The sequence below is a fragment of the Oryctolagus cuniculus genome, chromosome 10, assembly GCF_964237555.1.
Source record: "Oryctolagus cuniculus chromosome 10, mOryCun1.1, whole genome shotgun sequence".
NCBI lineage: Eukaryota > Metazoa > Chordata > Mammalia > Lagomorpha > Leporidae > Oryctolagus > Oryctolagus cuniculus.
Genome location: NC_091441.1, coordinates 80,616,751 through 80,642,537, shown reverse-complemented (window position 1 = coordinate 80,642,537; position 25,787 = coordinate 80,616,751). Strand labels below are relative to the sequence as shown.

The window sequence follows — 25,787 nt, the reverse complement described above, 5'->3', positions numbered from 1 at the left end:
GTGGTATGCACATTTTACCAATACTGATTCTCCCAATTCCTTAACACAGGATGTCCTTCTATTTCTTTATATCACCTTCAATATTTTTCATCAGTGATTTTTTGTTTACATCATAAAGATCTTTCCCCTCTCTGGTTGAATTATTCCTTTTTGTTTTTTGTATGCCTGTTTGTTGTGGAAGCTTGAAAATGGGAGAGCTCGCTTGCTTTCTTTTTCTTGATCTGCTGTTGGTAAAGAATGCTACAGATTTTCACATACTGACTTTGTATCCCTACAACTTTACTGAGCCTATTTTAGCTCTCATACTTTCTTGGTGGAGTCATTGGGGTTTCCTATATACCTCTAACAACATGTCATCTGCGCAGAGTGACAATTTTCCAATGTGGATGCCCTTGATTCCCTCCTTTGGCCTGAATGATCTGGCTAGGACTTCTAGTGCTATGATCAGGAGTGGTAGTGCAAGAACACTTGCTCATTCCAAAGCTTACTGAGAATGTCTAAGCTTATCTCAATTCCGTATATTAGTTACCGGTTTGTTAAATGCAGCCTTTATTGTGGTAGGTCCTTTCTGTACCTAATGTCTTCAGAGTTTTTACCTCTTTGTTGTTTAATTGTAGCAAGTTCCTTTTCTGCATCTGTCCAGACAATCATACGATTGTTACCTTTTACTCTGTGATGTAACAGGTTTGCTGCTCTGTGTAAGTTGAATCATCCTTGCACCCCAGAGCAGACTCCACCTTGATCATGGTGAATAATCTTTTTATTATTTAATTTTTCTCCAGAATATGAGGAGAAGAGAGAGATGGGCAGAGCTTCCCACACACTGGTCCACTATCCAAATGCCTGTAGTGATAAGACTAGGCCAGAGCCTCAATCTACGTTGCCCATGCGCGGGACAGGGACCTTACTGATTGAGCAGTCACCCTCGGCCTCCCAAAGTGAGCCCCAGCAGGGAGCAAGACTTGGAAGCAGAACCCAAACGTGATGCCAGGTACTCCGATATGGGATGTAGACATCCTATTACTAGGCCAAACACCCACCCCCGACTTGCTGGTATTTTGTTAAGGACTGCTTCTTCTATGTTTGTTATGTTCATCAAGTATATTGGCCTATGGCTTTGTTTTTGTTGTGGTGTTTTCATCTGGTTTTGGTATCAAGCAAATACTGACCTCATAGAATGAATTTGAAAACATTCCCTCTTCCATTTTTTGAAATAATTGAAGAAGGACTGATGTCAATTTGTATTTAAATGTTTGCTAGAATTTAAAAGTGAAGCTATCTGGTCCTGGGCCTTCCTTTGATGGGAGACTTTATTACTGATCCATTCTTGCTACTCATTATTGATAACAATTAAGAGTTTTGGTTCTTCTGGATTTAAACTTGGCAAGGTTCATGGGCCTGGGAATTTGTATATTTCATCTACAGTGTCAAAGTGGTCACCATAGAACTTCACATTTATTTCTATTTTCATCCTTGATTTGATATACTTGAATCTTAGATTTTTCTTAGTCTAGCTAAGGATTTGTCAGTTTTCTTTATCTGTTCAAAGTACCAGCTCATTTCATTGCTTCTTTTTTTCTTTTGCCTTTTTAGTCTCTGTCATTTATTTGTGCTGAGTTTTATTACTTCTTCCTTTCTACTAGAGTTGGATTTAATTTGTTCTTGTTTTTCCAGTTCCTTGAAGTGCAGTGGTAAGCTTTTTGAGTTATTTTTGCTTTTTTGATGCAAGAATTGACTGCTGTAAACATGCCTCTAACACTTTTGCTGTATCCCACAGGTTTTAGTATGTTTCCATTTTCATTAATTGAAATAAAGTATCTAATTTCCTCATTTTTTTCCTTGTTCATGGGTAACTTTTGAATTTTATTGGGGTTATGCAATTTGCAATGTCTTCCTTGTTAATGATTTCTAATTGTATTGCATTCTGGTCAGAAAAGATAGTCACTATGCTATCAATTGTTAACAATTGATATCATATATAATCTATTCTGGAGAATATTTCATGTGCTTTTGAGAGAAGTGCAATCTCTAGCTGATAGATGGTATTCTGTAGATAGGTCAGGTATAAGTGACTTAAGATGCAATTTAACTCTTTTTTTTTTTAAATCTAAATGATCTGTCTGGTTCTGAGTTTGGGTGTTAATGCCCTGCACTGCTACTGAATTGGAGTCTATCTCTCCCATCAGACCTATTAATACTTGCTTTATGCAATTGAATACTCAAATATTAGGTGCATATATATTTAAAACTTATTTCCTCCTTCTGCAGTGAATCCCTAATCATTACATAATGCTCTTCCTTTTGGATTCTACTCACATAAAATAGCTTATTACATCATGTCATTTCCAGTGTACACCTTTCAATGGAAGCAAAGTGAGTTTCTTATAAGCAGGATAATAGTCTGGTCTTATACTGACCCAGCAGACCAAAAATGTCTAATTTTTCTTTTTTTGACAGGCAGAGCGGACAGTGAGAGAGAGAGACAGGTCTTCCTTTGCCGTTGGTTCACCCCCCAGTGGCCGCCGCACCACGCTGATCTGAAGGCAGGAGCCAGGTGCTTCTCCTGGTCTCCCATGGGGTGCAGGGCCCAAGCACTTGGGCCATCCTCCACTGCGTTCCCGGGCCACAGCAGAGAGCTGGCCTGGAAGAGGGGCAACCAGGACAGAATCCAGCACCCCAACCTAGTATATCTCTTAATTGGAGAAGGTAATCAATTCACATTTAAGGTAATTATTGATAGGTAGGGTCCTATTACTGCAATGTTAGTCCTTGCTTTCCAGTTTTATTGTAGTTCCTTTTTTGCTTTGTCCCTCTCTTACAATGTTAGTGGTTGTGTGTTCTGATTCCTTGCATATTATTCTTGATACATCTATCCTAGATTTCTGTTTCCTGGTTAGCATGAGTTTTACAGAAAATGTCTTGGTTCTAACAACATTAATTATAAAGTGAGATAATAAAGAGTACTAAAGAATTCTACACTGGACTCTGTTCCTCCCCACATTTTGATTTTTTTCCTATTCCATTTTAGTTCTATACTCCTGTTTCTTAACATTTTACTGTAATTTGTTTTTACTCTCCATACTGATGTTATGATTGTCTTACATACCATGTTTCTAATATTACAGCATTCTACATCTGTCTTTAATGTTACTTTTACCAGTGAGAAAGAGAAACATATCCGAAGGTAGAAAACTCACGGGTATCTTTTTCTTTCAGTTTGAACTCCCTTTATCATCACCAGACCTGTTCTAAAGGAAATGCTAACCTCTCTCACATTTTCTTTTGTCTGAGAATGTTCAGTTTTCCTTCAGTGCTGTGGCAGTCTCATCCCACTCAGCCAGTAACATTTCTGCTGAGAAGTCTAAAAGCAGGTGACCTGGGATCCCTCAGCCGGGCACTGAGTCCCAGAGTTGTCCTGTGGTTCCTTGCTATCTACGCAAGGTTGTAAGAGGGGTGATGGGCATCTCCTCCAATAATTAAGACTGTGTAACCCTTGAGGCTGCACACTGGGCCCCCGTGATGCTGGCAATGAAGCCAGCCAAAACAATCCACCTGCGCGGGACATGGGCAAAGTCCAGAGGCTATTTATAGGCACTAGCACAGGGATAGAGACCATCAGACTCTACCCAGTGGTGGACTTCACCAGCCCAGCACCGAGTCTCAAGACCAGTCCTGTGGCTCCCTGCTGTCTACCCAAAAGGGCAGATCCCTGGTTACCTAGGCTGGCCCCAGACTAGAGTGCTTCTGGGCCACCAAGGCCTGTGGTGACACTCAGCAGTACAGGCCTCTGCCCCATGCCAGGCATATCCAGAAACTGTCCACAACCACTGGCTGGAGGATAGAGGCCTTTGGGCTTTATCAGGTGCTTAGAGCTCAGGCCATTGGCCCCAACTCTGAGCTCCAAGGCCAGTCCTGACCTTGCCCTCCAGCCCAACACTAGAATGTTGTGTCACTATCTGCCTGTGGTGGGTGGAGGCTGCTTGACTATGAAGCCTCCAAATACTCAATCTGCAAATACAGACCAAGAGTCAGGGTCCCAGGCCTTGGCCCTGGGATTCAATTCCCTCCCCTTTCCCCAAGCAGGAGGCAGCTTTCTCTCCAGCCTGAACCCCCTTGGGTGCTGGGGGAGCAGTGACACAGGCAGCTCTCTGCTTATCATACTGAAACGAAACACTGTGGTCTCTGACCTGCCTTCTGAGGGTTAGCTGGGGCCCTAGCAACTGTTTCGTTTCTCTCTGCAAAGTGATCACTGGAGCCCCTCCTGTGGGGAGCAACCCGGACTAGACTGTTACTGGAATTAAGACTTATTCTATGCATCTGCTCTCCCACAATATGGCGCTGGGAGAGGAGAAAACAGTTTCTACACAGCTGCCTCCAGTTCAGCCAATAAACTGTAGGACTTGCTCCTGATTGGAGGAGAGCAGCGTACTCGGCGTGTGGGCAGCCAAGTTAGGATTGGCGGAGGAGGACTATAAAGGAGGAGAGAGACGGCATGCACCAGGAACATCTAAGGGGAACACCTGTGCAGCCCCCGAGAGAGCCGGCCGGCGGTGTGCCGCTCCCCCACGGAAGTGGGGAATGTGGCCAGGGGGAACCGCCCTTCCACGGAGGTGGAAGGGACAGTAGCCAACCCGGGAAGAACCAGCAGCAAACCCGGGGAGGGCCGAGCAGACGAAAGAACAGCGCAGGGTCTTGTGTCGTTCCTCCATGAAGACGGGGAGCGACGTAATGGTGCCGTGACTCGGATAGGAAACCTAGGACGGATAGGAAACTTAGGAGGGAAGAAACGGGAAGAAGTGGAAAATATCGGAGAGAGAGACTAGTAAACAGCCTAGGGAAAAGCCGGACGAAAAAGGTGCCGGAAGAAGCTATTGAAAGCCTAGGCATAGACTCAGATACGGACTACGGGGGGAAGCTGGGAGAAATCTCTAAGGTCAAAGCGAAAGTGAAAGCTAGAACAAACAGACTCGGATGCGGACTGTGGGGAGAGGCCAGGAGAAATGAGGGAGGAGTATTGTTGGAGGAAAGCTTGGGGAAACATACCGGGTAGAGAAAAATGTTAGGGAAATTGAAGCCGCGGGGGGCAGGCCGAGGCGGAGACGAAAGCCACTTTGGGATTCTCAAGTTAGCCCGGGATTAGGGGGCGAAAAGTTGAAACCAGAAGCGGAAACGTAAGCCAGATTGGGATCCGTCTGATTAGCCCGGGGAGCAAAGGACGGGAAGCCAAATCGTGGGGCGGAGACGTGAGCTGGGTTGAATTCGCCAGGTTAGCCCGGGGAACTTGGATTGAATACTAGTGGCGGAGACGCAAGCTATGCTGTGTGACTCGTGGAGGCTGCCGCGCGCAGACAGAGCGTGCAGGGCTCAAGTAGATAGGGAACGCGGGGCTAGTGAGAGACCGCGGAGTGTGCGCGCAAAGCCGAGCCGCGCAGAGCCGCGAAGCCGCGCAGATGAGAGAGGCGCGGGCTGAAGCGGCTCAGAGCCGGAAAGCCGCCGAGAAGCGGCCTCGGGGCGGGCACCGGGAAGCCGCGGGGATAAGAGAAACAGAAGTTTAGAAGTAAAATGAGAGAAATAGGAATGCCCGGAGATAGAGAAATAGAGAAATAGAAAGGCCTCCCCACAACACAGCAATGAGAGAGCTTGGATTCGGTCTGCCTGATTAGTGAGGCGATGAGCACCTGCGGGCGGCTAGCAGCTTATGCACCGCAGGTCACCGAAGACAGGCACGTTATTAACATCAATAGTCTCCCCACAATATGGCAATGAGAAGGCTTGGATTCGGTCTGCCTGATTAGTAAGGCGGTAAGCACCAGCAGGCAGCTCGACCGGAGTATGAGCTGCAGGTCACTGAAGATAGGCACGAACCAACACTAATAAGTCTCCCCCACAATACGGCAATGAGAAGGCTTGGATTCGGTTTGCCTGATTGTTAGGGCTTGTAAGCCCCTGCAGGCAGAGCAGAGCATGTGCTGCAGGGCACTGAACACAGGCACGCATCAGCGCCTAAAAACCTCCTCACAACATGGCGAAGAGAGGACCCGGATTCGGTTTGCCTGATTGATAGGAGTTGTAAGAACCTGTGGCAACTCTAGCAAGTAGAGCAGAGTGTGTGCCATGGGACACCGAAGACAGGCGCGTATCAACGCCAAAAAATAAAAAGAAAGGGGGATCTGTGGGGAGCAACTCGGACTAGACTGTTACTGGAATTAAGACTTATTCTATGCATCTGCTCTCCCACAATATGGCGCTGGGAGAGGAGAAAACAGTTTCTACACAGCTGCCTCCAGTTCAGCCAATAAACTGTAGGACTTGCTCCTGATTGGAGGAGAGCAGCGTACTCGGCGTGTGGGCAGCCGAGTTAGGATTGGCGGAGGAGGACTATAAAGGAGGAGAGAGACGGCATGCACCAGGAACATCTAAGGGGAACACCTGTGCAGCCCCCGAGACAGCCGGCCGGCGGTGTGCCGCTCCCCTGCGGAAGTGGAGAATGTGGCCAGGGGGAACCGCCCTTCCACGGAGGTGGAAGGGACAGTAGCAAACCCGGGGAGGGCCGAGCAGACGAAAGAACAGTGCAGGGTCTTGTGTCGTTCCTCCACGAAGAGGGGGAGCGACACCTCCCTCAGCTACCATCTTACCTCCGGCCAGCTTTCTAGTTCACTAGAGTCCCACTGGTTTGTTTTTTCTTTTGGTTGCTTTTTTGTGTCCTATTCACAACAGTTATTGCCAACACCAGTGTCAGGGAGCTTTCTTCCTACAGGTTTTCTTTTCCAGAGTTTTGCAGTTTCAGGCCGTATGTTTCTCTTCAATCCATTTTGAGTTAATTTTTGTATATGGTGTAAGACAAAAAGTCCACTTTATTACTCATGTGGCTCTCCAATTTTCCCAGTACTGTTTATCAGAGAAATTATTCTTTCCTCATTGTGCCTTTTAGATGCCCTGTCAAATATTACTTGACCACATAACCATGGACTTATTTCTGGGCTGTCTAATGTGTTTCAATGATGTATATATGTCTTTTTGCCAGACCTGTACTGTTGTGAGTATTTTAATATTTCTAACATTTAGGCTTTGACTCAGGAAGTACAATGCCTTAGATTTATTCTTGTTTAAAATTTCTTTAGTTATTTGGAGTCTTTGGTGAATGCAAGTAAATTTTAGAAAAAAAAATCTTCTATATGTAAAAACATCATTGGAGTTCTGATAAGAATTGAATCTGTAGGTTTTGACTACTAACACTCCAAATCCACTCACATGAACATTTAGCAATAAATTCAACAAGGAGGTGAATGCACTGATAAATATTTTTTCTACTGCAAGCCTAAGTGGGATTCTTTAATTTCTGATAATTCTTTTCTAAAGTTTTGTTCACTACTCATTTTTGTATGCCAGTTTTGTGTACTAAACTTGACTGAATTTCCAAGAATCACTGTCAGTCCTTCTCAAGCTACTCTGAAGGGGCAAACATTTCCACAGTCATTTTATGAGGGCAACATTAGAAGGCTTAAAATAAAGACACTTACAAGCCAGTATCCTTGATGAACATCAACGCAAAAATCCTTTTGAAAGTATTAGCAATTCAAGCTGAACAGCATCTTACTGTAACATGAGCATGCAGATTGATTTCTGGGAGAGACAAGAGATGACTCAACCTACCCAAATCCATACATGTCACACAACCCATTAATAGAATGAAGAATGAACATGCAATGGTTTCAAAAACTGCAGACAAAGCATGGGACAACATTCAACATCTTCTCAAGATAAAACCTCTCAGCAAAGATAGTATAGATCAATTCACAATAGCTAAGAACCAACCCAAATGCCCATCCACAGTAGACTGGATAAAGAAATTATGGGACATGTACTCTATAGAATACTATACAGCAGAAAAAAACAATGAAATCCAGTCATTTGCAACAAAATGGAGGGACCTGGAACACATTATGCTGAGTGAAATAAGCCAGTCCCAAAGGGACAAATATCGCATGTTCTCCCTGATCGGGGACAACTAACTGAGCACCAAAAAGGAAACCTGTTAAAGTGAAATGAACACTATGAGAAATGGTGACTTGATCAGCCCTTGTCCCGACTGTTGATGTACAACTTAATACTTTTAGTATTTTTTTTATTCTACTTAATACTATTGGTTGAACTCTGTAATTAACACACAATTATTCTTAGGTGTTTCAATTTAACTGAAAAGTGATCCCTGTTAAATTTAAGAGTGGGAATAAGAAAGGGAGGAGATGTACAATTTGGGACATGCTCACTCGGACTTGCCCCTAATGGTAGAGTTAGAAATGTACCAGGGGACTCCAATGCAATCCCATCAAGGTGGCATGTACCAATGCCATCTCACTAGTCCCAGTGATCAATTTCAGTTCACAATTGATCACACTGATAGGTCTAAGAGTCAAAGGAACCACACAAACAAGACTAGTGTCTGCGAATACTAACTGATGGAATCAAAAAGGGAGAGAATGATCCAACATGGAAAGCGAGCTACACAGCAGACCCATAGAATGGTAGATGTCCTAAACAGCACTCTGGCCTCAGAATCAGCCCTTAAAGCATGCGGATCCGGCTGAAGAGCCCACGAGAGTATTTTGCCAAGACACTCTGGCAAAAACCAACAAAAAGGAAGACCTAAATGAAGGATCTCTGCAAGTGAGATCCCAGTGGAAAGAACGGGGCCATCAAAGAAGGAGGTACCTTTCTCTGAAGGGAGGAGAGAACTTCCACTTTGACTATGACCCTGTCGGAATAAGATCGAAGTTGGCGAACTCAAAAGGCTTCCATCGCCTTGGCAACTCGTGACTTGAGCCTAGGGTGATTACTGACACCATAAACAAGAGTGTCAAATTAAGTCAACAACAGGAGTCACTGTGCACTTACTCCTCATGTGGGATCTCTGTCCTTACTGTGTTGTCCAGTGTGAAGTAATGCTATAACTAGTACTCAAACAGTATTTTTCACTTTGTGTTTCTGTGTGGGTGCGAACTCTTGAAAGCTTTACTTAATGTATACTAAACTGATCTTCTGTATATGAAGATAATTGAAAATGAATCTTGATGTGGGTGGAAAGGAAAAAGCCATTGTAATCCATAAGCTGTACTTTGGAAATTTGTATTTACTAAATACAAGTCGAAAAAAAAAAAAAGAAAACAAAAGACAGTACAGAAGGAATTTACCAAACCACAATAAAGACCAAGTAGGACGGCACACAGTTAACATCATACTCTAGGGCTAAAAGCTGAGTGCTTTTCCTCTAAGATTAGGAGCAAGACAAGGAAACCCCACTCACACCCTTTGCTTTCAACAAAGCACTAGAAGTCCTTCCTAGCCCTATTAGGCAAGAGAAAGAAGCCTCTAAATGGCCAAGGAAGATATTAAATGGTCCCTCTGAATAGCATGGCCTCCTACTTAGGCAACTATAAAGATAAAGACTCCGTGATTTTCACTGAAACTGAAATTCAGAAAGAACTTTACAAATGGCAAGAGCCTTCATTTTCACTGTGTCCAGGTAACCTGCTACTGGCCTTTCCTGAATCTGCCAATTTAAATCTCAGGACAACCCTGAGGTTAAAAATGATCACTCTGAGGCACTGCACAGAGATTAGAAATCTGATGTCCGGCGATATTCAATGACTCAGGCAAGGTCACACAGTCTTAGGGCAGTCACACCAGTATCTGAAGGGATACAGTGTAATGCTAGACACCCCCACGTGCTAGCATGTAAATGCATACTCCTTCCCTCATGCCAGAAATGTCACCAAAGTTAGTCACACCATCGGCCAGGCATTCAAACACTGTCCCAGTCGGGCAAATGCTATGTGGCATGCTGAAAGCCCAAGACAGTTCTGTAATGAACCGAGGGGGCCAGATGGTCACGTGCTCTGCCCACGCAGACACAGAGTCTGATTGTGGCCAGCTACTGCCCTCCTATCTGACGAGCCCCATCAGCGCTCACAGTGCCTGAGCCAGGCAGATCGGTGTTGTAGGGCACCCATCTTCTATTTAAATCAGGCCGTGTCAACACTGAGAAGGGGACACAGCTGAAAAGGCTATTCCTTTTGTCACATACGGCCGGTGAACCACAGAAGATGGACAGCTGGAGAAAGCCTGAGCAAGCGCTATGTCCCTCAGCCCCAAATAACTCAATCATCTCTCCTTAAAACAGCACAAGGCAGTGTCACTTTCAAAGCACTTTTTACCTTCTGCTCCTCCGCCTGATTCAGCAGCAGGAAGAGCATGCGCATGGGCCCAGCCACACAAACCCGAGCTTTCCGCGGAGCTGCAAAGGGAGAGTGCAGGTACCAGAACCCAGTTTGCTCTTCCTCTCTATCAGCAGTTTCTCTACCACACCACAATTTCCAGTCATATGTGAGATTAGGGAGACTTACTGCATTCGGAGTGTTGACCACACATTCCATCATTTTCTGATCCTCTTGGGTACAAAAATCAGGGATGGTTTCCAGCCTTCCATATAAATACTATCTGCAGGACTAGCAAAGTTATCTAAATGTTGACAGAGCTTAGTTGTGTTGACACAGAGGTAGGAGTGAATTTAAAGTACTTTTTGGTCTTCTAAAGTGTTTTTTAGACAAACTTTGTTTGTCTCGGGAGTGGGAAGCAATCTTAGTGGGCGGTGCTCACAGAGCTCCAGGGATGATTGAAAAGCAGCAGTGAAGGGCAGCTCATGTGGGCGGGCCACAGGAAGGCAGGAGAGACAAAGGGCCGGTGAGTGGTCCTCCCTGGAGCCAGCAGGCTCAGGCAGCTGCAGGAAGAAGTCATCAAGGAAGCGCATTGGATGCCCCGCCGAGGAGGCTCAGAGAAGTAAGGCTTAGAAGCTCTTCAGGACCATTCCCATTTAGACTTGGTTCTCTAAGTACTATGTATCGTGGAAAATATGACACTTCCTGGCCAAGTTAGTGCAAAAAGCTGGGGAAAACTGTGTGTCTGCGAGAGCAGTTTGGTACAGGATGACAGGATTGTGACACAAAGAAATCTGAGAGCAGTTGCATGTGAGTGAGTGAGAAACTAGGGAATAAACATGCTGAAAAGCAGCAATGCCTCCATTATCTCAACTGTACCCATAGAAACCCCTGTGGCCCTAAGACACTGCCGATCCAAATCCTACACCAGCAAGTGGAAGAAATATAGATAGATTCCGGCATGCAGCGTGTAGAAATACACCACTTCTTAACCATGGGGAACAGTGCTCAGTGCTTTGAGGATGTAAATAAACTAATGGAAAGAAGCCTGTGTGCTCAGGATCCTGACCTTAAGGAATTCTTTACCAGTTTTCTTTCATTTACTTGGAAATACAGAATGATTCTTTTGAAGACATTTCCAACAGATTCCTTACAATAGTGGGCAGGGGTGGGCACAGAGCTGAGGGTATCATGTGGGACACTCACTTCCCATACCGGAGTGGGAGACCCAGGGGAAGCTCCTGGGGAGGGAAGCAGTGGATATTAGATTTCTCTCTCTCTCTAGCTCTGCCTTTCAAATAATTAAATATTACAGGAAAGTAACCAACGCACAAGTTTCACATTCCTTTTTGAGTTGACTTTGAAACTCAGAGTGAGGGTTTGCCCTGCATTGACTCGATTCAACAGGCCGCATGTTTCAGCGTCAAGAGCTTCCTGAGCCCCCTTTAGCCATGAGACAAAGGCTCTGTAGTAGGCTTCTGTTAAAGTAACTGTGGAGAACTTACGCCAGCTTTCCTGAGCTTGGTCTGCACTGGAAAACAAGTTTGTGGGAGGCACATGCTGCTTCCCTGGTACAAAATATCCTAACATAGTTTAACCAACAAAATGTCCTGTTACTCTATTTTTAAAATAAAATTCTTTAAAAAGCCTCATGCCTTCCTGACTTAGGAAAACACGTAATATCCCTGTCTTCAAGTTGCCAACCTATAAGGAATGTCTAATTTTATGCTGAAAGGAAGAACCAATAAAAAGGGACCAAAACTCTCTCTGGTTTGGGGGAGCAATGAGTGCATTCTATCAGAGTAGCATAAAAAGCTCACTGAAAACAGATTTCAAAGTTTGGTTAACTTTGGCGCAAACTTTTTGAAATCCCTTTTCATGATGTACAGTTTTCTCATTAACTTTTTGAAGATCTTTCATATAAAAGATTTCAAAATTTGCATGAAAAAGTATTTTTTAATTCCATTTTTCAGGCTTTAATGGATTCTCATCAGATTTTTCCTGGTAAAAATTTCAATGTGCCCAATTATCTGAGTCACATGGAGGGTGATTTCCTTAGCTCTGTTGTGTAACACAGTTGTATTTTGTGGCTCTTGTCCCAAATAAATGACATTCTGTCAAGCAGAACATGGTGATATATTTCTACAGCCATTCAGATAAGACCCACCTTCAGGGTAGACGAACCAAGAACAGGCTCACTGTTCAAGTGTGGTTCTGTCATTCGTGGATTTAGTTTAGCTGTAGCTAAGGCTTTTTAAAGGACAATGTATTTCTATATTCCAGCGATAGACAGAAAGACTCGGAAAACAGCTTCCAGGGCCGCGTGGTGCTGCAGTTGGGTAAGTCACCACCTGCGACACACCGGCATCCCACAGGGGCGCTGGTGTGAGTCTCACATGCTGTACTTCTGATCCAACTCCCTAATGCATCTTGGAAGGCAGCAGAAGACGGTCCAGTGCTTGGGCCCCTGGCACATGTGGGAGAACCCAGATGGAGTCCCAGGCTCCTGCCTTCATCCTGGCCCAGCCCAGCCCTGTTTGTTGTGGCCATTTCCATGTGAGGAATAAACCAAGAGATGGAAGAACTGTATGCCTCTCTGTCTGTCCCTCCCTGACAGTAACTCTGCCTTTCAAATAAATAAATCTTTAAAAAACAAAGGCAGCAGCCTCCTAGAACATATGTCTTGTAAAACATGCTCTGAGCTTTTAAAGTATTTTACCTTTAATTATTTCACTCTTACTGTTCACTGTGTGCTTTAAGAAAGTTAACAAATGGCTTCGTTTTTATTTCTCATTACTCAAATCAGTACCAACCTGACCCAACTAATACGCAAAGTGCAATAGCTAGAGCACTAATGATTTTTTAAGGCATCGTACTTGTATGCATATTCCGCAATTAAAACAGTAGTTATTCCCACAAAGTACACAGAGCGCCCCATGAGTTGGCAAATGAGTAACAACAGAATGATCTTTTGTGATCTAGGTGAGTCCTCTGAGCTCATGTCAGACATTCATGGATATGGGTCCCTCTACATCAGCGTTTCACAGTGCTGTCCCCAACATCAGTGAATTCCTTATGGATGTGGGGGTGAAGACAGCCTCTGTCATGTTGAGCTGTCCCCACTAGATACCAGCAGCACCCTCTCCCAAGTATCCCCTGAGGGAAAAATCACCCCAGGCTGAGAGATACAGGGAGCTGTAGTTTGTAGGCTGACTGGGCTCCAACTGAGAGGTTATGCTAGTGCATCAGACCTGACCCAAGATTTGGCTTGGGAAATTAATACTAACCCTTGATACATGCCAGGACACCTCTATTCCCGAGCTGCCTCCACCAAGGGCAATTCGCAAGTCTGAGGTTTGTGTGTTCCTCCTCTCACTTTCTCTCACACAAATCCTGGGCTCACCATGAAGTGTGTGCCAACAGGTGACCTGCACCATTGAAGGATCACAATTTCTCTTCTAAAAAAAATTCATCCAAGCGCTAGGTCCATAGCACTTCATATCCTTTCCTGTAACTGTGGTAGTCCACTTCTTCTATCCTCTGAAGGCAAATTTCCAAAAGGTACAAATTAAATCCTGAAAACTGATGTATTCTAGAGTCTCTAATAGCATGGGTTCCATGAATCTCTCCTATCTCTGTTCTACCATTTCCAAGCCAGACCAAGCTCCTTCCAGTCAGTAAACCTGCCTCACTCAGCCTCGAACGCACTGTGTGCCTTGTTCCCTAACTCCCCCAACCCTCATCTTCTCCCGTCTAGTACAGCAGATCCATTGCTTCATACAGCATTAAGCCTCACGCCACCTCTGTTCTCCCAGGGAGACCCGAACTGGTGAGTCTAGCTTTCAAAGTAGAGTGTGCGATCCTCAACGCAGGACCTGAGTCTCATTATCATCCTATCTCCCAGCACCTAGGACAAGACAGGTACCCAACCATATTGAGCAAAACTCAGAAAACCACCTTTTAAGGGGGAAGAAAAACATACCCCCAGTAAAGGAAAACCAAGAAAACATTTGGAAAGAGACCGCATGTCTCAACACACTGTCTAACCAAGAAAGTTGCCTGTAGCACAAACAGTAGCTCTTTCTTAACTATATGAGTGCTGATAATTTCTGAAAAGTAGGAGAAACTGCGGCATCACCAAGAGATAAAAGTTTTAAAAGTAACCGCCCTCCATGCCATAGCTTTTGTCTTATCACTCCCTTTCAGAGAAAAAAGCCAATGTTTAGAAAGCACTCAGTTTGACAAAATAAAGCATCCTTGGGGTGTGCATGTATCTCCTTTTCTCATAAAACCATTCCACAGTGTCTGCGGAGCTGTATTTTGATAAATGTGTAGCAGACTACAGTTCCCACCACCTAACTGCTGTGTATTTGCCTGCAGAAGATTCAAACAGAAGAGTGCTGACCACCTGGATAAGGTTTTAGGACCCAAGTGATGAGAAATGTAATCAAATAATTCCCCTCCCCTTCCTCCAAATCTCAAACATGCATAAAAGGCACATTTCAATAATCCAGACAGAATTTCTTAATTAGCACAAAGTTTGAGAGACGCAGTAAAAGTAGTTATTTTTCCTCTGTTTAGCTAAAAAGTCTATGCTTTATGGAAAAGCAATGAAAACATTAGATAAGTATCTGTGGTGGGGATTAACAAAAATGCAGACAGATATTCCAGTTTCTGTGTCAACATTAATTAGTGCCCCATTCCAACATCTTCCTGCCTTTGTTTTAATTTAAATGTAAATTCAGTGAATTTTCTGTTTTAGATCCTCTGTTCTATTGACAAATAAGATAAGACGAACCTATCAGCAGAGAATGAGTCCTCCCACATGCCAATTAACGGCATGATAGTGCATAATTATTATAGGATAAAGATTAAGCAGGGAAAGCTAAAAAGCCTTCATAGAAACACGTGCAGATAAGGAACAGAAAGTCGGGGGATATGAAAACATGCACACATCCTAATGCAAACTTCAACTTCTCACACATGTTCAGTGACTTTGAGCCAATCAACATTGACTGACACAATGACAGGTGCAAAGGACACAAATAGGAAAACAGGGTGCTGGTGTCCTCCAGCCAAAGTGTTTGATGGGGGTTACACATAACAGGCTCATTCTACACTGCCCAACATGAACTTTCTAGCCCCAAGTGCCCATTTCAGTTTAAATTGGCACTAGCCCACACAGGCTTAGTGGCTACTCACTGCACTGGACACATGAAGGTACCTGGAAATCGTCATGGAAAAATGGAATTAAAATACACGTATAATCTGGTGCAAAAAAAAAAAAAAAACTTGAAATCTAGAGAGACATTTTTCATAATAGGTATTTTCCATGAACTTTTGAAAGACCCTCCCCCAATATGTACTATTACCTAGAAAAATCTGGAGCGAAACAAAGTTCTATTAGTGCTATGTAGGCTCTGATTCAATGATGCTACGACAGGAAGAATATCATTTACTCAGCCTGTGAATCCACTTGCTTTGCCACAGACACAACCAAAATGCCATCAGCGGAGGAACAGTTCAATACATCACAGCCTACTCACACATGGGATGCTCTGGAACAGCTGCAGAAGCCAAGTTAGATCACTACGTACTCACCCAGCACACAAAGACCTCTACTACCTATGATAGGAATACAGCAGGCTGAATTCCTACATACATAATACAGTATCGCTTGTGTATAATGCACATTCATATTGACATCTACCACTGTTTTCTACAGACCGATCTCAAAATACACAGAAAAAAAAAGTACTCTTTATGGTGGTGGCAATTTAAAATGAGCTGCGTTAGGATAATGAACGGATATTTTCTTTACCAAGATAAGGATGCTAATGGAAATCACCACCCTACCAGTCATTTTCCAGTACCAAAAAAGTGTTTTGAGTATTCTAAAACATTGCTGCTATGTAAAACTTTTTATAAGCAATGATCCGGGGCTAGACAGGGTACAAAAATAGTTTGTATTATGATTCATAAGTTCCTCACCGAGTTAAAAGCCTCCAGAGGCAGGGAAACATGGCTGCAAGCCTGACACAGCAATGTGATTAGTAAGGACAAGTCTCCACTTGGCTACGCCTTGTTCACGGGCCAGCCAAGGGGAGCGATGAAAACCAAGAGACCCTATCCCTGTCCTTGGGGTGCTGATAGACTACCAAGAAGGCATTGTTTATAATGGCAAAATGGGATGAATGCCACGAACTGGAACTACAGGGGGACGCAAAAGCTTACAGGAGGCTTGTAGGGCAAGTAAGAATTAAGTAGACCAAGTGCATGCCATGGGGAAAAGGCAACAAATCAGGCAAGGGATGTGGTTAGCTAAAGCGCAGAGACACCAGCAGGGAGAAATGCGCCAAAGCCAGATGGTGTAAGGCTTTGGAAGCCATGGTGAAGAACCTGGGGGTCGTCTCAAAGACAAGGAGAAGTCACTCCAGTGTGGCTTTCACTATGGGAACCCCAGGATCACGTCTGTCTTGTAGAAGAACTGCTCTCGCTGTAGGGTGGAGAATGGACAACTACGAGTAGCAGGCTCTGTAAGATGTGATGTTGGCCCCTGGACGCTGGAGCTCACAGTGGGGATGGAGGAAAATATACTAATTCCAGAGAGAATGAGGTGAAGAAATGGACCCCAAAGATAAATATACTCTACAATCACAGCCAATTTTCTGTAAAAGCCATTTCTTAATGTTCAAGATCATCTTCTTTTATAGTCCACAACCCTCCATCAATAATCTCCCAATCTAAAAACCTCTGAAAATGGAAAGGTTCTAAGAGGATAAGCAAAACCAGACCTGAATTAGCATGAGGTTCTTCATCTTGCCTTATCCCACTCTGCATGAATATTCATGTTTCTCACCAGAGAATTATCATTTTCTACGATGTTGGGGTGCAAGTGGACACCATGTTTCTTTTGTGTGGGAATCGATGGTAGATACAGCATGTTACCTGTATAAAGTGGGATCAGAATTGGCCTTCAGCAGCACCTTTGCCCCCAGGGTGTTGCTAAAACAGTGTAGAAGGTAAACTACCCGCTTCCACTTTCCTGCTGTCAAAGCAATAGGGATGGTGCTGATATATACCATGATGACTGTGCAGCCCATCATCTGTGTGTGTGTGTGTGTGTTTTGTAGGAGACGTGGGTTATGGGTAGATTGGCTATCATTGCTAATCCATGGAGCACAGAATCTGAACATCTGTGTGTGTGTGTGTGTGTGTGTTTGATGGGAGAGGTAAGCCAGGTCTAAGTCGGCTATTACAGCTAATGCTGCAACAGATCTGCAGTTGAGAATGCATGTGCCTCTTTTAACTGCTGACCTTTGACACACACGTCAAAGATGCATGAGGCTGGAAACGGTCCCTCCCGAGAGCTTTCAAACCACTGCAGAGCAACTGCTACAGGGCTAACCCCATGTTTCTGTTCCCCTGGGGACTGAAACTTGTTTCTAACAAGGTGTCTGCTGGAACAAGCCCCGGGCATCAAAAGGACTCAGTCCCAGGTCCCCAGTAGAGACATCAATGCTCATTCGGACCTATCTTCTAACCACTGGCACAGGCCTCTGGTAGGGGAGTTAGAGACTAGAAATGAATTAAACATGATCCCACACTAGTCTCAGGTAACTTGTTCCAAAGAAGATTCTGGAAGTACCTGTTAAAATGACCAACTAAAGCTACAATAAAGAAGATACTCATTTATTACACTAAGCAGGAGGTGAAAGTCTACTCTGCCGATTTTGCACATGAAGCCCACTTGGCCCTCCCAGTTCCCAGGTTTGCAATACACAAATTCCACTGACTATAGACAGAAAACTTCTAAAAAAGTTTTTCCTGGACACTTGGAGCCTTTTTGTCATTACTCCCTAAACAACACAGTATCATAACTATCTCCTCAGCATTTACACCGTATTAGGTATCATAAGCAACACAGAGATGATCTGAAGTATATCTAGAGTGTACACAACTCCTGTGCACACACAATGCCAGTTCATATAATGGCACTCGACATCAGTGGATTTCGGAATCTGAGGGTGATCCCAGACCCAATCCCCTGGGCATATTAAGGGACCACATAGGGACGCTTCCCATCCTCTGTGGAAAATGCAATTAAAAGATAAATGTAGGAGCAGGCATTTAGCCTAGTGGTTAAGACACCTGTGTCCCATTTTGGACTATCTAGGTTCCATACTCAGCTCTGGCTCCTGACTCAAGTTTCCTGCTAATGCAGACCCTGAAGGCCATGGTGATGGCTCAAGTTACTGGTTTCCTGCCACCGTTATAGGAGGTTGGGCTGCATCCCCAAGGCCCTGTCTGGCCTGGTGAAGTCTTGGCGCAGTCCCAACCATGATGATCATTTGGGAAGTAGACCAGAAGATAAGAGGGCTTTCCCTTCCTCCCTCCCTCTCTCCTCCTCCTCTGCTCTCAAACTTAAAAAAATTATTTGGCACAAAAAAAATTTTAATCCATGCAAAGCCTTTTTCAAAATACATATTTTCTGTACATCTTTTTTAGATCTGTCATATGCATGATTTAAAAATTTTTCTACCAAAATAAATTTATATTTTATTCCATGAACTTTGCAAAGTCCCCTCATTCATACAAAGAGATAAGAGAGCACCTGGGGAAACAAAGCTTTGGCAGGTGAGACTTGGAGACAGGTGCACAAAAAAAAAGAATGAAAACACATCTTCCTGACTTTCCTGTGACTTCCCATGTCTCTTGAGTGACATTCTTAAAGTCTTACCCTCATTCTTGAGAAATTCTGAGAGCTGTATTTACATGTTCATTTTTGGATTGATACTGATCTCAGAACAGCCTGGATCTCTTTGGGTTGCAAAGAGAGTGCAGTAGGGAAGGGAGGGTCCTTGCGAGTTAGGCCCTTTGGGGAAACCAGAGAAGCTGACCTGAAAGCTCTTACCTTCAACACACGAAGGCTGGGCCTGAGTCGTGCCAGCCACCTGTCCAGGGAAGCAGGAGCACTTGACCGTCTGTGACCGCTCTTCTATGCGGTTCTTATTGCAGCATCGGTGCACGGCAACCACCTCGCAGGTCCCTGGCTTGATCTGGTGGTGACCTGGTAGGGAAGGAGAGACAAAAACAGAGCCAGTACTGTCAGGAGGAAACGAAGGTACCCCAGACATGAGCATGGCATGACTACATTTTCTAACATGGTGGGCTAGGCTTATAACTCTTCAAAACATCTCATTTTGATAAAATTTCAAATTTATAGAGAAGCAGTCAGAACAATGCAGAAAACAGCCATGAACCTGTGGTGGGCAGAGATGTTGCCTGCAGGACCTCCAACTCACGGGGCCACACCCATGATGTTATATGAAGGTCATGGCAAAGGAGACTTTGCAGGTGTGGCCCCAATTACGACCTGGTTGATTTTAAGTCGGGGAGTATCTCCTGGATTATCCAGATGGAGCCCTTGTGATCACACAATCCCTTAAAAGAAGAGGGAGTCAAAGCTTGAGGAAGGTTCCCAGTGCTGCTGCTCGCTTGAAGACAGAGATGGCCACAGGTCAGGGAAATGGGAACTCAGACCTGCAACCACCAGAAACTAACCTCTGCCAATAACCTCATGGTGTCTGGGAGCTAATTCCTCCCCAGATCGTACAGAACGGAGGATAGCCCTGCTGATGCCTTGACTTTAACCCGGTGCTGAGACCCTGAGCAAATAACCTAGCCACACACTGGGCCAGACTTCCAGCCTTCAGAGACAAGCTGCTGTATTTCAGAGTTCTTATAACCGCAGCAATAGCAAACTACCACGAGACCTCCAGGTCAGATTCACCAGTGATTGACATGTGGCCCCACTGGCTTTATCATCAGCTCGCTCTCTCACAAACGTATTTGCCTGAGTCGTGCCAGAGTAAGAGGCACACATGATCCCATTTACCCCAAATCCATCCATGGGAACGTCCTCAAAGTGGACAGCCTCCTATGTAATTCTTCCAATCAGAAGATTTGAGATGAATCCATGCTACTACACCATCTCTCATCCACATTCAAATGGCACCAATTGTCCCAATAATGCCCGTAACAGCTCTTTCTTCTCCTGGACAGGCTGCACCCCAGCCTCAGGCACTGCATTCAGTGATCACATTTCAAGAGCCTCTTTTGATCAGAAACTCCTCTCCATCTTTCTTGACCTTGGCAGTTTGTAAAATACATGCTAGTTATTTTCCAGACTGTCTCTCAACTTGGTTTTTGGTTTTGTTTTTTGTTTTTTGTTTTTTGTTTTTGACAGGCAGAGTGGACAGTGAGAGAGAGAGACAGAGAGAAAGGTCTTCCTTTGCTGTTGGTTCACCCTCCAATGGCCGCCGCAGCCGACGCGCTGCGGCCGGCGCACCACGCTGATCCAATGGCAGGAGCCAGGAGCCAGGTGCTTTTCCTGGTCTCCCATGGGGTGCAGGGCCCAAGCACCTGGGCCATCCTCCACTGCACTCCCTGGCCACAGCAGAGGGCTGGCCTGGAAGAGGGGCAACCGGGACAGAATCCGGCGCCCCGACCGGGACTAGAACCCGGTGTGCCGGCGCCGCTAGGCAGAGGATTAGCCTAGTGAGCCGCGGCGCTGGCTTCAACTTGGTTTTGTGTGCTGCTTGTTGATCTGATTCAAGCAATGCATGGGATGCAGAGTGCCCCGAAGCGACACTGTATGCCCAGTGCTTCAGAGAAGGACACACATGACGTCCTATTCATTCTCAGTGCTATTTCTTCAATCACACGGCTCAGATGCTATCTGCCAGCTTTCTCAATTCTAAAACTACTACTTTCCTCTTTATTAATATGCATTTTTGGGGCAACATATGCAGATCATGTAAATATCCCAGCCTTCATCAAACTTTCATCCACTACTTTTATTATCAAGTCCTGATTTCCACCTGTATCAGTTACTAATAGGAAGATGGTAAAATTGATTCTCTTCTAATATTTAAATTACCCAGATCAGGGAAGAAAGAGTTCCTACAAGCCAAATTGGTCTGATATATCCCCATTGGTCCTTGAGAACTTACTGTGTATCTGGCCCCACAGATGTTCTCAGCAACCCTCTTACAAGATTTCTCCAAAGAGCCTTGCTTCCTTTGTGGCGCTCCAGATTTAGAAACCAAGAACTCAACACATACTTGATTCATTGCTACTATGCAGTAAAACGGGACCCTTCCAGCCAACAAAGGATATTTAAAAATGATGGAAAACTTACAGAAAAATTATTTTGAGGCAAAAAAGTTTGAAGTCCATGCATACAAGGGGCCTTAAGCTCATGGAAAACATATTATTTTTCAAACTATGGATGGCTTTCAAAAATATTTTGCGTGGGGGCCAGTGCTGTGGCACAGCAAGCAAAAGCTCCAGCCAGCAGTGCCTAGCATTCCATATGGGCACTGGTTCAAGCCCTGGCTGCTCCACTTCTGATCTAGCTCCCTGCTCATAGCCTGGGAAAGCAGGAGAAGATGGCCCAAGTGCTTGGGCTCCTGCACCCACATGGGAGACCCAGAAGCAGCTCCCGGCTCCTGGCTTTGGATCAGCTCAGCTCTGGCTGTTGTAGCCATTTGGGGAGTGAACCAGCAGATAGAAGGCCTTTCTCTGTCTTTCCCTCTCACTGTATGACTGTCTCACTGTTTGACTCTACCTGTCAAATAAATAAATCTTTTTTAAAAAAAATTGCATAAAATACATTTATCTTTTCAACCTGTTTCCATGAGCATTGTGAGGTACCCTCACAGATGAACAAAGTTTGTGGGCAGGCACAGCATCAGTTCCCGCCAATGTCCCTAGTGCCAAATTAGAACCCCTGGGTTTTTGCTGTTTCCTCAGTTCTTTCTTTGTATCTCCCAGGGCCAACAATACAAAGTCTGACTTCTGTAGTCTTATAGAGATTAATTTCCATATTTCACATGCTTCTAAGTCTATTTTACAATGGGATCCATTTTATCAGTTAGGAATCTTTTGTCAGAACAACAGAAACTGATCTAACTTAATGCCAGGATAATTTATTGAAATACTATCAGGAGTTTATAGACCCAAGAGAAACCTCATCTTAGCTGAATAGTGAGTGGAACCACTGTCACAGTGAAGCCGTGACAGTGACGATTCCATTGCATGTATCTGTCCTTCTGCTCAAGTGTTAGTTCCAGGAAGCAAGCATCCGAGTGGAAAAGCTGAGGTCACGTATCAAGGGTGGTGGCCATCCTGCAGAGGCTCTCCCATCATCCCACCTCCCAGGAGCCACACCTTTGTGCTTCCCCTTCCCACACCGTATTGTTGGACTTCACAATCCAGAGCAGGCAGCAGAAGTGATGGGCTGTCAAGTCCAAGGTTAGGTGACTTTCAACTCCTGGCCCTCAGAACACTCACGTGGAGGAAACCATGTAGACCATGCAGCAACCCTGTAGACAAGCTCCCTGAGAAACAAACTCAAGTCTCCTGCCAACAGCCACGTGAGTGGGCGTGCAGGCAGATCTTCTACACAGGCCTCTCCCACACTGGGCCCTGATCTATACCACAGTCTATACCGCAGCCCACATCATGGTATGCCACTTTCATGATCTCATTATAAAAGACAGTGGACCCCTCACTTGCTCACTCATCATGTGTTTTTGGGAAGCCAGTGTGCAAGTAGTCCTAAAGAGAGGCTCACGTAGCAAGGAACTGAAATAATTTTTGAAGCCATCACTCAAATGAACACGATTAGCAGTGGTTCTTATAGCCCCAGGTTACCTACTATCTCGCGAAAGACCCTGAGCCAGAACCACACAACTAAGCCTCTCCCTAATCCTTGATGTTCAGTACCTATGTGAAATATACAAGAGTACTTCCACAAGGGCATGGTCAAGTGTAACTTTAAGGAAAAGTTTATTTTGGTACCCCACCCAAAAAAAAGTTGAAATACATTCAAAGTTTTTTTTTTTTTTCATACTACCCATTTTCTATGAACTTTGTGAAGCTTGTTTTTAAGCTTCTAAGACTTGGGGGTAATTTGTTACACAACAATAGATAATGAATACACCCATCCTGGCCATTACCAGGCTGGGAAGAGATTTACTTTTACACTGATAAAAAATAATGTAAATAAGACTGTAGAGGTAATGTGTAGAAATTAATAATGAAGGACAACCTTTTCAAGTACCCTTGAGCACATTCACGATTTTCAGATACATTCATTTGCACATAAACTGTTAGATGAATTGTAAGCAATCCTATCTACTCATTAAAACAGGTGCCCCACAAGGATTCCCGCTGGTTAATGCTCTGCTTGGATTCTGTAGACGTGAGTACTTCAAAATAAAATGAGTTTATAAGTCTTCCCATAATTTACATTTCCTCTCCATAAAGACAGCCTTTTTACAAAAAAAAATAACTTTTATCTGATTCTGAATTTTTTTCTGGACCTTCCTTGTCACACCATCTTAAATGTTAGTAGAGCCGAAATCAATTACTGGAGAGAACAAATATGGAGGCAAAGATTCACAGATAAAACACCAACAGGTAGATCCAGTGCCCAGAGAATCAGGGCAGTTTTCACTCTAGTAACTGAAAAAAGCATGAAAATGGAGAAGTGATTAATCACTACCTAGGGCTGGTGTTGTGGCATAGTGTGTTAAGCCACTGCCTGTGATCCTTTGTGAGCACTGGTTCCAGTCCTGGTTGCTCCACTCCCAATCCAGCTCCCTGCTAATGCACCTGGGAAAGCAGCGGAGGATGGCCCCAGTGCTGGGGATGCTGCTATCCACCTGGGAGACCGGATGGAATTTCTGACTCCTGGCTCCAGCCTGGCACAGCCCCAGCTGTTATGGGAGTGAACCAGCATTTGGGGAGTGAACCAGCAGATGGTACATCTCTATCTTTGCCTCTTCCTCTCTGTAAGTTTGCCTTTAAACAAATAAATAAATCTAAAAAAAATTATGAAGCTACACAGGCACTTGGCCCGTAAGTTATGATCTCATTTGGGACAAATGTATTCCCTATGGAAGTGCCTGGGTTTGATTCCTGGCTCTAATCTTTGCTTTATTTTCCTGCAATTGCACACTCCGGAAGCCATGATGATGGTTCAGGCAGTTGGGTCCCTGCCCATTAGGTGGAGGAACCAGATTGAGTTCCAGGATCCTGGCTTCAGCCCAACCCAGCCCTGGCTGTTGCAAGTATTTGGGGAATAAAACAATAGGTGACAGATTTTAGTTTTTCTCTCTCATACACTCCCTTTCTGGCTCTCTCCCTGGCGCCCTCTCACTCACTTGCTCGCTCGCTCGCTCTCTCTCTCATTCCAAAATAAAAAAGATTTTTTTCAAGTGACAAACCTAATCAAATGCTCATAACAAGAATGCTGATTTCATCAACTGATGAATGGATGGAGAAAATGTGATATACATATACATGAGGGAATTTTATTCAGCCATAACAAAGAATGTTACTCTATCATTTGCAGCTTAACGGATAGAACTGGACGACACTCTGTTAACTGAAGTAAGTCAGAAAGAAAAATACCACATATTCCCTCTCATTTGTGGAGATGACAAGTCAAGGTGAATGCAGAACAGTGATGACTGGAAGCTGCTAAGGGGAGGGAAAGCCCAGTATAGATGGATAACGGGAACCAAAACACAGGAGCTGTGGCGTAGAGGGTAAAGCCACCGCCTGCAATGCCAGCACCCCCTATGGGTGCCACTTCTAGTCCCGGCTGCTCCACTTCTGATCCAGCTCTCTGCTATGCCCTGGGAAAGCAGATGATGACCCAAGTCCTTGGGCCCCTGCACTCACATGCGAGACCCAGAAGAAGCTCCTGGCTCTGGATCAGTGCAGCTCTGGCCATTAAAGCCATTTGGAGAGTGAACGAAAGGATGGAAGACTTTCTCTCTCTCTCTCTCTCTCTGCCTCTCTCTGCCTCTCTGTAACTCTTACAAGTAAATAAATACATCTTTTTTTAAAACCCTTAAAAAAAAAACCCTAAGAGGAATAAGATGCATGTTCCACAGCACAGGGGAGTGACCATGCTCACAATAATCTAGCATGTATTTTAAGAACATATGGAAGAGAGAAGCTCAAAGCCTCCAGATGTCAAGCAATGGCAAGGAGATGCAAACACTGATTACCCTGATTTGCTCAGTACACAGTTATTGAAATATCACCTTGTAGCCCATAAATATGTGCAATTAAGTGTTAAAACAAAGTTTTTAAAGTTTAAAGGAGATGGAAATGCTAACTAGTATGATTTAATTATCACACCTTGATTACATTTGTTGAATTACCATTGTACCCCATAAATATATACAATTAAAGATAAAGCCAAACAATTATTTACTGCCAGGGGAAGAATGATGTATACACTTTGTATATACATAAGTAGCTGTATACACTTGTAAAAACAATAATAAAAAGTAATTATGATGTCAGTGAATTCTACTGTTGTGAGATTTTAGCAGTAAGAAAGCACAAAAGGAAGGGCTGGGAAGCCTTCCTGGGGAGTCCCTGTCTTAGGTTTCCAAGGCTCAACAAGCAACTGCAATAAGCACCCTGAGGTCGAATATTCCTTGACCTCTGAGGACTAGCACTGTGGAGGGGCCAGGATGACTCCAT

At 44.4% G+C, this 25,787-nt stretch overlaps 1 protein-coding gene across 7 annotated transcripts in view; it reads right to left on the bottom strand.

Annotated features, from left to right (window-relative positions):
- TAFA4 (TAFA chemokine like family member 4) overlaps positions 1-25,787 on the bottom strand; it is a 215,762-nt gene that overhangs the window by 14,149 nt on the left and 175,826 nt on the right. For all 7 annotated transcript variants that reach the window (XM_017343938.3, XM_070050615.1, XM_070050619.1 and 4 more), the window contains one exon: positions 19,129-19,284. In XM_017343938.3, coding sequence (XP_017199427.2) covers positions 19,129-19,284 — 156 coding nt within the window. The remainder of the gene's footprint in view (positions 1-19,128; positions 19,285-25,787) is intronic.